Below are 12456 nucleotides of genomic sequence, written 5' to 3'. Positions count from 1 at the left end.
AAATATATCTATGGTTCGACACTTTTTATGAAGTGTGTTGGTAATTGACAGAAGCTTGGAATGTTCTGATGCAAAATTTTCATTAGATTGTCAAGCTGTTATTTGAAACCCAACCATCTGTATCATATTTTAACAAATGGTTTATAATAAAAAGTCGAGACACGTGAGGTCCGACGTTACTTTTACTCAATCCATTGAAGAAAAGGATTATGGCTTTTGGTAAAATAATGCCTGCATCACATCTAAGAGTAATATAACAGCATCCAACTTACAGAATTACAAACACTTATGAACACAGAAGATAAAAGGAACAAGGGCAAAGAAGCACCAAAAGTAGGATTTTCTGCTGTTGTTCCTACTACTTAATCTTGAATGGTATTCATTTTTTTTTTCTTATCACCAAATACGCATAGGTAATCTATCTTCAATGTCTGGTGTATCAAAATATCAGTCATCAACAGGGTCCTGGGGAGTTTCATCAGGTTTGCGTTTGATAGTAATCACAGGGCATTCAGCATGCTTCCAACAAAATTCACTCACAGTGCCAACAAAAACCCTGCAGAAAACGTTAAACATGATTCCTCAACAACACATCTCAAACTAAATTAAATTCTAGGAACTTTAATGCACTTCAAATCTCAGTATTTCTAACAAATAAGCGATTGGGGCATACTTTTGAAAAGGGCCAAGACCTCGGCTGCCCACAACCAGAAAGTCTGGCCTTAGTCGTTGCACTTCATGACATATTACTTCTTTGGGATCACCCTGCATTATCCATGCTTGGCAGACCACCTATAAATACATCAACATTTAGCTTGCGGAGAAGAGTATTATAAATAGATCTAATAAATAATCAATTTCAGCCCTTAAGTTGTAATATCTTCCTTAAATTATCCATAAAGTAAAATAAACAACTCAAGTAATCCTAAAAGTACTAAAAATCATGATAAATATTGGTTGTTGAACCCTAAAATACCACTAAGGGACTAAAGTGATGAATGACATTCAATTCTTAGGGATTACTTAAAGAAATTTCAATACCATAGCAATTACTGAAGAAAAAAAGTAATAATTCAAAGACAAAATTGATAGTTTATTCTTTATCATGCACACCGTCACTGAATAAAATAAATTTACGTAATACCTAATCAGATTTGATCATTTTTTAGGTCATCATATGTTCATGTTGGATGGCTGCCTAAAGATATTTTACAGTGATAATTTTGAAACCCATTTCACTTAGCATGTAATCTAGGAAAGAAGACAAGGACTAGAGCATGCGGGGGTTCAATAGAAAACCATTACCCCAATGTCGTGACACCTGTTGACAAAGTATTCCAGCAGATGAATCCCTCTAATTCTATCTCTCTGCTTCATGTTCTTAAAATCTTCAGGTGATGCGTAAATACTGTCTGTTTCATCAAAACCTAGCAAAAAAAAAGAGAATAAGAGCAGCAGCATCATCAGATTACACGCTCCTTTCACTTCTCCCAGTACAACAAAACATAAATGCCCACTTCATTAGCTCCAAATTCAAAGAAAAATGACCAAACAAATCACAAAACACCACTAATTATCATCATAAAGTTCTCAAACTCAATCTATACTGAGTAAAATAAGGGCACAATCTTTTTCCTTTTACACATAAAAAAGTTAGAGCTAGAAATCAACCTTTGATGAATGAACATCTTTCCTTTTTAATCTATCCCGCCCAAGAAATAATCACTCAAGTCAGGTAGAATCATTATGTTTTCTTTTTCTGAATAATTAACATGCCTCCATCCAACCCTCGCATACTCAAGACTCCACATTGAAATCACTGATCAAACTAAAACAACCCTGTGCCTACATGGTGGTGTGATGTAACATCTATCTACATCACTAAACATCTACTGAATTAACTAATTTCACAACTCAATTCGGAGAGTAAATTAAATTTCATAAAACTTTTTTTCAAATAACTGGTTTGGGGTTTCCAACGTCTTTGACAATGACTAAATTTCATAACATGTTCGATTACCCTAAAAATTCGATCACACGTCAATCTTTTTGTTGGAAACTCAGTTTCGTAGAAGCAAAACTTGAGTCACTTTTTGCAAACTCAAGTTTCACCCAAACTTAAGTTCACAAATTTTAATCGAAACATACACTAAAATCTACAACTAAATGATTTTAACTAAATGCTCACATGATCGGTCCTAAGTTGAAGAATTGATTTTGAGTTAAAAACACTTTAATTAGGTTTCACATTCAAACAAGAACTTTTTGTATTGAGTTTTACTACTAACTTCAAATTAAAGCAAATCACACACTTAAAAATCAATCTCACTCAAAATCAAATTAGCAAAGGTTCAATTTCACCAATATTGGACCCACTCTAACAGAAATTATAGGAATCACTTACATCGAACCACCACTAACATAACAATCTTCATACAATCAGCAAAGAACAATTAAAAAATAGAGAGTGAGAGAGAGAACCATCTTCATCAGGAACTTGAACGTGAAGAAAGAAAAGGTTGAAAGCAGAAACGTTGCTACGAACAATCTTGTTGATGGTCCATTCGAAAGCCCCTCTGCTGCTGATCGAAGGGTGAGGGTAACCCTTGATGCTAGACTCGTTCACCGCCACCATTACCCGAGTCACCTCGTCTCCCATCTGAGTCAACTCGCTTCAACTCACTTCAACTCGCTTCGCTCTCTCCTTCTACTTTGACCTCGCGCTTATATTGAACGACCCCTGAGGCGCCAGCGTGATTAACCACCCCTGTGTAGGTTAGTCAATCTCAACCTGAGTTTGCTAAACTACGCGTGGACCCCTACTTCAAAAACGGTGCGTCGTTTTCATGTACGAATGATAGTGGGCCCTGGGCCCTGGGCCACGAGTCGTGCTGTCCTTTCTTTTATTCCTGGGCCGGGGCCCGAAACATCGAGAACAGAGCAAAACGACAACTTTCACAAAATCACATGCAAAGAGTTAAAAGGACAAAACTTAAAGGTAAATTTTACATGTTTTTTCCTAAAATACCTCCTTTTAATTTTTAAAACCTACATTATTAATAGTTATTTTTATAAATTATTTCTAATTTTTGATTTAAAAAATTAAAACAGTATAAAAATAACCCACAAAAATAGCTCCAACTATTTGAAAGAAAAATAACATATTCAACGCAAATATTTAAAATGTTTTCTTTGACAAAAGAATAAGTTTAACACGATTACGTTAACTATCGTTGAGCATATCAACGAAACATAGTTTAATTAATGCATGTTGTATTATAATAATACAATACTTTGCGACTAATATAAAAGTCAAATTAATTATTTTACAGATTAATTAAAGTAACCTTGTTTAGGATATCATGTATGTAGGCATAGTATATATTATATACAATAAAACTGAGTTTATGATAGTTATTTGGAAAATTATATCCAAAATAATTTATAGTCATGTGAAAAATGTAAAGTATTTATACTTGCTGTATTAATAGTTAAAATTTACATTCTTATTACTTAATTTTTTTATAAACACATCTAACAAATACATCGCGTATTAGGACTTTGTTTCCCTATTCTATTTATTAATAACAAAAACAGTTTCCTATAAAACTACCATTTATTGATTATATCTTGTTATCTGCAAAATCCCTCCTTGGAATGACCAGAATTAATATGACCATATATTTTGATGAATGATAAAAATGAAAATTTTGATAATTGATTTCTTTAATTATAAAATTTTATCAAGTTAATTATCATACTATATAAATCAAAAATTACAAAAAATTGATTATTTTATTGATAGATTTCATAAAACTGTCGTATACCTGTTGTTTTTACTTTTATTACTAGAAATTAAGTATTTTTAAGAATTAAAAAGTTAACGTTTCTATGAGAAAATGTGGGAAAGATTATTGTACTACAAACTGTGTTGAAAGGAATCCAATGAAGTATTTATATTTCAAATTGTACTACGTTGATATTATTATTATTATTATTATTATTATTATTATTATTATTATTATTATTGTAGGAGGGTTTTTTTTTTTTAATTTGGTGTTGATTAAAGATAAAATAAATTTATAATATAAAACTAAAAATAAATTTCATTGTAAAAACTGTTAGAAACTAATATAATCCTAAGTTTAAAGTTCACTTATTAAATTTTGGCATCATTATTTTTATTATAGGAGTCTCTTGGTACTAAATCAATCTTTTAAAGTTGTATTTGATATTAAACAAATAGTGAAACATTTTATGTTTTAGAAAAAAAAATGTGTATTTAAAGTTATTTAGAAGAATTTGATAAACTTTGGGAAAGTTAAAGAAATTGTGTTGAAAATTTTGATTCAAAGTTTATCAAGTAACATTATTACGGTCAATCACCATATATTTAAGATATTGTCTATTTTAAAAATACGAATATCATCATAATTTTATCTTTAAAAAATAAAAAGATAAATAATTATTTAATTTGTTTTATGTTTTAGACCTTGACTTCTCATCATTGTAAGATTTTTAGACATTGAAAGAAATATTAATTTTTAGAGTAATGATATCACAACACGTTTTTACATTCATTTGACACAGAGTACAAGAATAAAATGATCATAAAAATGTAAACTTTTGTAATTTTTTTTTAAAAAAGAGAGAGTAAAATGTAAGAAAAAATAATATCAAATGAATGTAAAAAATTTAGATGTGTGAAATAATCATTAGTCTAATTTTCTAATTTTTACACAATGACTAGGAAGAGCAATTGTTGTTTGTTCCCATTATTGAAGAGTGTGGAAGATGGTGGAGAAGGATGTGGCATGGGGCCAATAGGAGAACATGTAGGTTTAGGGTTGTGTTGTTAAGGACCAAACATTGTTCTGACTTGTACATCACTTGTCTTTGACAAGGTGCCTCCTTGACTCAAAATCTGGGACATCCTATTTTCCATTTTGAGTTCTAGACATGCCCTCTTCATAAAACATGCCAGTACATTACCTTATTTTCTTCCCCTTTTTACTATGTTGCCCCCAATAATTTAATGCATTACTCTATCACCTTCTCAGTAAGAGACAGCTACAGAATCATTTCTCCTTCAAATTTAACTTTCTCAAAAGGAAATATAAATCAATCTCACTTTACTCTTCTCATTTCTTCATTTCTTGTCATTATATCCCTCTTTACCATTATTTCAATTTCTTAACGTTAACTATCACAAATCATTCACAAGAAACTTGGCATAATCTAACAATTCCAGCTAAACTTGATCAAGGGAAGATGAGATTCGGCATATATTTCATTTGGGATGTTGAAAAACTCTAACTTTTCTTGACAAGTTTGGTTATTTTGAAGAACACATTTACACATTGAATTTTTGTCTACAAAGAATCAAGATTTGGGTTGCTTTTGTAAATTTACTAGATTACAAACTTATATTTTGATAGGCAAAGGATTTAATGAAACACAACAATAAATCATATGAATCTAAATTTACATAAATAATTGTCATCACTTTTAATAATAAATTTATGAGTCTTTTTCTTTACTTTAAGAATTAGACTCTCTTAAATTTTTAAAATATATTTAACATCTTAATAATTTAAAGATCTTTCTCTTTATTTATAAGAAGTACCTTCACACTTAAATTTTTTAAACATACCTAACACAAAGTTAATTTTACAAACCTTATCAAAGCATGCACTCAAAAGGGTATATTACCATGCAAACACTACTACCATTTATAGATAAAGCATTAAATTAGAAAAATAATATCTCAAAAAAGTTTGCAATGAGTGAATAGAGAAGGTTAAACTACACCTAACACATGGAACCTGTAACAGTTGACTTGACAGGTCTAACTCCAAATTTTATTGGATCTCATCCCAAACACAATCTCAATTAGACTGCAAAACAAAATGTGTCTCAAAAAGACCTAATTGTACTACTTACAAAATGTTACATCGCCCTTTGCTCTAAAGATCCCATGCACAAAACCAAGACAACAATGTATAGACAAAGGTCACGGATCAAAGTTAAAAGCACCTGTCTTCAACGCAATCCCTAATAATTCATTCTGTGTGGGAGAAATCTACCATAACTACATTTTTCAACCTCCCAAAAATTAGGGCAAAAACAACCTTTTAGACCCTTATGAGATAACACAATAATACCCTTTTACTTCTTCAAAACAAGATCATCTCTTTCCAACTCTTCCAGTTCCTTCATCACATTAACACATAGCATGCAATCCTTATTTCATAAATGATGAACTACAAAGAGATACACTTTTTGTCGAAAAAAAAGAACTAAAAAGAAAACTTTGATCTATATCTATATATATATATATATATATATAGATATATATATATATATATATAGATATATATATATATATATATATATATATATATATATATATATATATATATATATATATAAAGATGAAAATTTTGTTGAATCCTAAAACTGATCAAATTTACCAGATGACGAACAAGAGCAATCTTTTCCATGATTGAGTGAATGGTAATGAATACTAATCATCATGTGAGGAAGAAACCCTCCCAAAATCCAAATGGCCAATCTGATAAAGCTCCCTCCAAACTTTCTCTGCATCAAAACCAGCATTGACAGTGACACTATCCATTTCCAAAACAACATCAGAACCAGAAACATTCTCCTTCACTTTTTCTTCATCATCATCATCATCATCATATTCATGTCCCTTTTTCTTGTTCTTGTTCTTCTTCTTGCCCTTCTTCTTTCCCAACCTCAAACACTTTCTCCCCACAAGAAAAGGCCCTTTGACAAGAGCAAGAACACAGCAATGCAGCACAGCACAGGGACAGCAACACACTGCAACACAATCAGCTATATATCCGCCGCAGCTTGACTCACAATGCTTACCCGAACACCTGATCATTTCCCCACCACCTTCCTCTTCCTCCTCCTCCTTCACGAACCTTCCACGTGGCTTCTTCTCCACACCATCGTTCTTCTTCTCGCCATGATTCTTCTTCTTCTTCATTCTCAATGTGCTGTTATTCTACCCTGCAATGCAATGCAAGAAACCCCTTTTATTCTTCCAATCACTCACTCACTCACTCAACAGTTCAATAGTATTATTCTCAATACATTACCATCACAATGTTTCTTCTCTCATTGTTCATAGGCTGTGTACATATATTTATATGTGTATGTGTATGTACGTATAAAATACGTACATGTGATCTTCATGCATTTAATGTATTATTTTATTGTTTGTTTAGATTTCCAAAAAAGTTTAAAATTCTTGGTAGAATTTGTTAATGAACACTGTGGTTTCATTTAATTTGGTGATTTAAAATAGAATACATTGTCACTGTGATCCACTCACATATACCATTTGTTGACTTTTATAATGACTACTTTAAATGTATTCCAACATTTTTTTTTTATTTTTTATAATACAAAATTGGTACACATAAATAGTATGCTCTAATTGAAGAAAAGAGATTAACTATGTTTTTAATCTTTTAACATAATTTTGATTTTCGTATATATTTCAAAAATTTAATCTTTCTACTTAAAAAAATATAGATATAATCTTTCTCATCCAAATATATTAATGATATTTTTAGTGATAAACGATGACTCACGATAATCTTTTAAAACGTTGACAAAAAGAAAAATTTATAAATTATATACAAGGTGATTTGTCATTTGTATGTCAAAAACCAATTAATGCTTTTAGAGGAAAAATACTCCATGCATTTTTAAAATACAAATATCTAACATGATTAAAGTTTTAAATAGAAATCAAAATCAAATCACATTATATTTAGAAACTAAAAATATATTAAATCCAATAAAAAACAAAACGATATTGCTATCCGTATACACAGTTTTATTCATTCTATTGTTTATTTTTCAATGGATTATTAGAAAACAATTAAAACGTGCTCATATTTAAAAGGGTTGGCTTGTGATTTAAAAAAGCTTTTATTAAAATTTAACTAATAGTAAAAAGAATATAAAAAAAATATGCATTGCTGCTAAACATAACTCTTAAAGATTATTAATATGGCCATGTTTAGAACATTTTTTCATTACCATTTCAAGAAAAGAAAAATAAGAAGAATTAAAATAAAATAACTTTTTTTTTCAAAAATTGTAATAAGTTACTTCGTACAACCCTTCTCATGCTAATTTTCCTAAAAAATACAGTTTTTTTTAAGTCTATAAAAAAAATTATTTCATTATTTTCTTCATATAGAAGTGCTTATAAAAATACATTAAATATAATCTCATCTCACTAACATGTACCACTCTTACCTAGAAATAAAAGAAAAGTTAGATTTGAATTATAAGATTTATATGAATCCATCCACAGAAATCATAAATGAGAGGGAGAGGTTGGTGCATTTGTGCTATATTTAGTGAAACATGCAGAGGGTTGAAATAGTTGAGTAGTGTTCTTGGTTTAAGGATACAGTGACTTGGTACTTGTGTTGTGTGAAGTTGTGTTGCACAGTCCCTTTGAATAATGTTCTTATTCAGATGAAAATGGAACTGCTTTATCCATGTTTACCATTTTCAAACTAAAAGTTTAAGCATTTTCTTTTTACTTAAACTCTTCATTAGGGTTTGGTATCAATACTAATAAAAAATAGTTATTGAAAATAAGACTCCAATTAAAGCAAATATTTTAGAGATGAAAGTAAAATTAACTTTATACATAAACTTTTTTAGAATGTAATTAATACAATAAACCTTTTATTAAAAATACAATGTTTTTTTGTTAATTACACATTTTAAACCACTAGATTCAGTGCACATTTTCCCATTCAGAATATTATAGCACCACTCAAGTGCCTCAATGAATGTGGTCAATCCAATGGAGTAAAAATTGCTACTTCCAAAGTTAGCTCAATCAAAGGAATAAAGTCAGTACATTTTTTTTTACACACAAAATTCAAACATTGAAAAATTCAATCTCATGATATTCCAAAAAAAAAAGGATTTTATGAAAAATATTTATTGTAAAACATGTGCAAAATATACTTTTTAAAAAACAAATTAAAAGTGCATGAGCACTTTAGCTTTTGCTGGTGAGTGAAACTTTTTGCTCTAGGTGAAAAATAGGGAATTTCACCTCTGTTGTGCACTTGTTATAGCCATTGCAGGTACAGAAGAAAGAAAAATGGAATCAATTCTTTAACAATGTGATTTCTACACAGATGAAACACAATAATGAATATGTTACTTGTTGAAATAATTTTATTAAAATAATATGATGCTCTCGATAAATAATTATTTTTACCTGTTGTAAATACAAATATTGATGCAATTTCTATAAAAATAAATTAAAAACAAAAAACTCATTTCAAACTAGAGGGTTAATCAATTTTATTTTTTTAAAATACCTAAAATTATTTAAAAATGTATGAAATGAAATAGACGAAAAGGGTAAATTAGGAAACTCACTGTGGTGATAACATGTTTTTACCTAAAATAAAAAAGTTATACTTTATGTGATTGTGATGAAACAGAACAATTAATTTATCTCTCATTCCTATTTTGGTTTGAGTTTGAAACTGCTACTCTTGTCTATATGCACTGTGCAGACTCTTGTTTTATGCCTTATTATTATTTATTATTATTATTATAAAGCATCTTGAATGATTCATATTATATGGACATAGAAAGAAGTAAAAAAATTGAATTTTTTTCATGCCCAATTGCAACTTAATGTGAATGGAAATGGCAGAGAAAAAGGTAAAATCCCATCAATTGCCTAATTCTTGAAAGGTCACTCAGTTTCTTTTTGCTTTGAGATTGAGATGAGAAGGGAAAATAAGAAACCCTAGTCAACATGTGTGACATATATGTCATACAAAAATTGCAATTTGAAATAAAGTAATTGAAATAAATAAATAAATAAATAAATCATGTTAGAAGTGAAGAAAATGTATTTAACAAAAGAAGAAGAAAGAAAGAGATTTGTATATGGTTTAAGACTATGTTTCTCAGAAGACAAAAACACTATAACTGGCACAAAGATTCTCATTCACGTGGATTCTTGATCTAGAACAATATGATAAATATATAGGAAGAGCAAAGTGATGACCATTATTGATCTAAACTAATTGTATATTTAGAAAAATGTAAAAAAATAAAGTAAATATTTGAAATAAGAAAAAAAAAAGTTTCTTTTACTTACTTGTTTTGTTTCAGTTCATGTATAATGTTGTGGATTTTTTGAGTATTTAGTGTAAATTTTTTACTTAAATATAAAATTTTACTTAAAAGATGGAATTCATTTAACTTATTGCTATGAATGGGTCTATATGTAAGAGGGTGTTGATAATTTTTGAAGACGTGTTAAAAATTAATTGATAATTTAATTGATCTCGTGAAATGTATTGAAAAAGGTTACTAATTGACCACATGTTATTTATTTATTTAATTAATGCATATCATCTTTAAGTTTATAACATGATCAATGTTGATGGCATCGCATTATTATTATATATCAAAATATAATTCTTGAAAATAAGTGTAAACTCACGAATTTCCTAAGGATATTAGCAAGCATCGCCATGCTTCTAAGAAGTTATTTACTCAAAATAATCAATCAAATGCAACGATTACTATCTAAATTGCTATCTTTTTGGATGTTTTAGAGCTAATAATTGCTATCTAAATTTGTTGATGGGTGTAAATTTTACATCTTAAATATATTCATGTTGAGTTTTGAATAACAAAAGCAATAGAAAAATGATTAATTGAAGAGATTATGTGAACCAAATAGTGGGAAAATATGTTTCAAACTTGACATAAGTGAATTGAAGAGTTCAATAGTTGTTTATAGTATTAAATTTTAAAAGTGAATTAAATTAGGCTACTTTTGACTTGTTTGTTAGTATTAAATAGGAATGAGTTGTTTAAGTTTTTATACATGCATTTTAGAATGTAAAAAAAAAAAAGAGTTTAAGTTGTAGTTAAAGACAGAAAGGTTAGATTTTGCTAATTTGGAAAAATATGCATTGTGGATGATTTTCTAAGAAATTAGTGGTTTTCATCATGAGACCTAAGAAAAATGCTTTCTAAAATCACTTGTAGGAAATTTAATTATTTGAATCAACCACTACACTAAAGTTATTAAATAGCTACCAAGATATAAATAATAATAATCATTATATTAATTAACTTAGATACTATTTTATGAACAAAATGTATTAATATTTAAAATAAACTCTATTATTAATAAAACATTATAATTAATATGTGAATTTAGAATCAACTATAATATAAGTAGTTATTAAAACCTTAATAGCTAGAAATCAAATTATAGTTTAATTTATAAATTAAGTATAATTTTTTACTAAAAATTATTTAAATATTAATAATTTTTAATTAATAGAATAGTATTTAATATGGTCAATATTTTAATTTAATTATTTTTAATCTTAGAAATTGATTGTTATTTAGTGATTTTTTTTCAAAGTAAACTCACCCTAATGTATTTAGCTAAATATAATTGCCCTTACAACAAAAAGTAAGAGAAAAAGAAAATTTACACGTTTGATGAATCGGTAAAAGAAAAAAAAAACTTAATAAAAATTGCAAATAATAATTATTAAGTAATAAATATATGGAAAATATATATAGTCACATATTTGTTGACAATTAAGGTATGTGAAATTGTAGATGTAACTCTATCTTGAAGTGATTTAGTGGAAGAAGAAAGAAATAAAATGAGAAATTAATAAAAATGGTAATGAAGTAAAATGGATGAGAAAAATGAATGAGTGATTAATTTATAATATTATTACATCTAGTGAAAGACATATACTCTCTCAAGATTTCTATTGGAGTTTGCTCTTCTATATGGAGCAGTTAAAAAACTCATTAAATTTATAAAATAATAAATAATAAATATGTGGCCTGAAAATTTTAATTTAATGTATAGTTCTCCCAAGAGATCTGCATCTGCCAGTAAACTTAATATATATATATATATATATATATATATATATATATATATATATATATATATATATATATTAATTCTAATCTTACTATGATTAAATTAAATAGTTACATGTTTCATATATTCAGTAAATTTATTTTTATATTTTAGTTTGTGAAATTAAAAGTTAATCCAGTTTTAGTTTCCTAGATAAAAAAATGATTCAATATTTTGATTTCAAAACAATATTATTATAATAATAGCTTCAAACTCTTGTTTAGAAATTGAAAATGGTCTGAAAATGAACTTTAAAGACCACAAGTTCATTTTTCTAATAAAAATCGAAATTAGTTCAAATTTTAGAAGTTAAAAGATAATTAAACTGTATCTCTATTCTTAAAACAAGAATGTATGTTATATTGTTATCTGACTAACAAGAATGAGATAGTCTTTAGTAATTTTAAAAGTTTATTAAATTAAAATTAATAAAATTTAAAGTTTGAAAAATTAAA

General features: G+C 27.9%; 2 protein-coding genes across 2 annotated transcripts in view; both read right to left on the bottom strand.

Annotated features, from left to right (window-relative positions):
- Positions 1-194: 194 nt before the first annotated feature.
- Positions 195-2818, bottom strand: LOC108345668 (universal stress protein A-like protein). Its single transcript, XM_017584328.2, has 4 exons — positions 2482-2818; positions 1306-1427; positions 674-792; positions 195-556 (listed from the first exon to the last, which is right to left on the bottom strand). Exons 1-4 carry the CDS (start codon positions 2657-2659, stop codon positions 448-450), a joined length of 528 nt encoding a protein of 175 aa, XP_017439817.1. The 5' UTR covers positions 2660-2818; the 3' UTR covers positions 195-447.
- A 3590-nt stretch (positions 2819-6408) lies between these two features.
- LOC108345400 (uncharacterized) overlaps positions 6409-12456 on the bottom strand; it is a 7357-nt gene continuing 1309 nt past the window's right edge. Inside the window, exon 2 of the mRNA XM_017584000.2 lies at positions 6409-7041. Within this exon, the coding sequence (XP_017439489.1) occupies positions 6527-7018 (492 nt within the window). The 5' untranslated portion in view covers positions 7019-7041 and the 3' untranslated portion in view covers positions 6409-6526. The remainder of the gene's footprint in view (positions 7042-12456) is intronic.

This window comes from Vigna angularis, chromosome 8 (assembly GCF_016808095.1).
Source record: "Vigna angularis cultivar LongXiaoDou No.4 chromosome 8, ASM1680809v1, whole genome shotgun sequence".
Taxonomy (NCBI): domain Eukaryota; kingdom Viridiplantae; phylum Streptophyta; class Magnoliopsida; order Fabales; family Fabaceae; genus Vigna; species Vigna angularis.
Note: the sequence above shows the minus strand (reverse complement) of the source record. Positions and strands in the feature narration are given on the sequence as shown.

Excerpts from the sequence above, each read along its gene's own strand:
- LOC108345668 (XM_017584328.2), bottom strand. The coding sequence starts at position 2,659 with ATGGGAGACGAGGTGACTCGGGTAATGGTGGCGGTGAACGAGTCTAGC. Across the intron at positions 1,428-2,481 it reads TCAAGTTCCTGATGAAGATG|GTTTTGATGAAACAGACAGT; the intron begins GTTCTCTCTCTC and ends TTTTTTTGCTAG. Across the intron at positions 793-1,305 it reads ACAGGTGTCACGACATTGGG|GTGGTCTGCCAAGCATGGAT; the intron begins GTAATGGTTTTC and ends ATGTATTTATAG.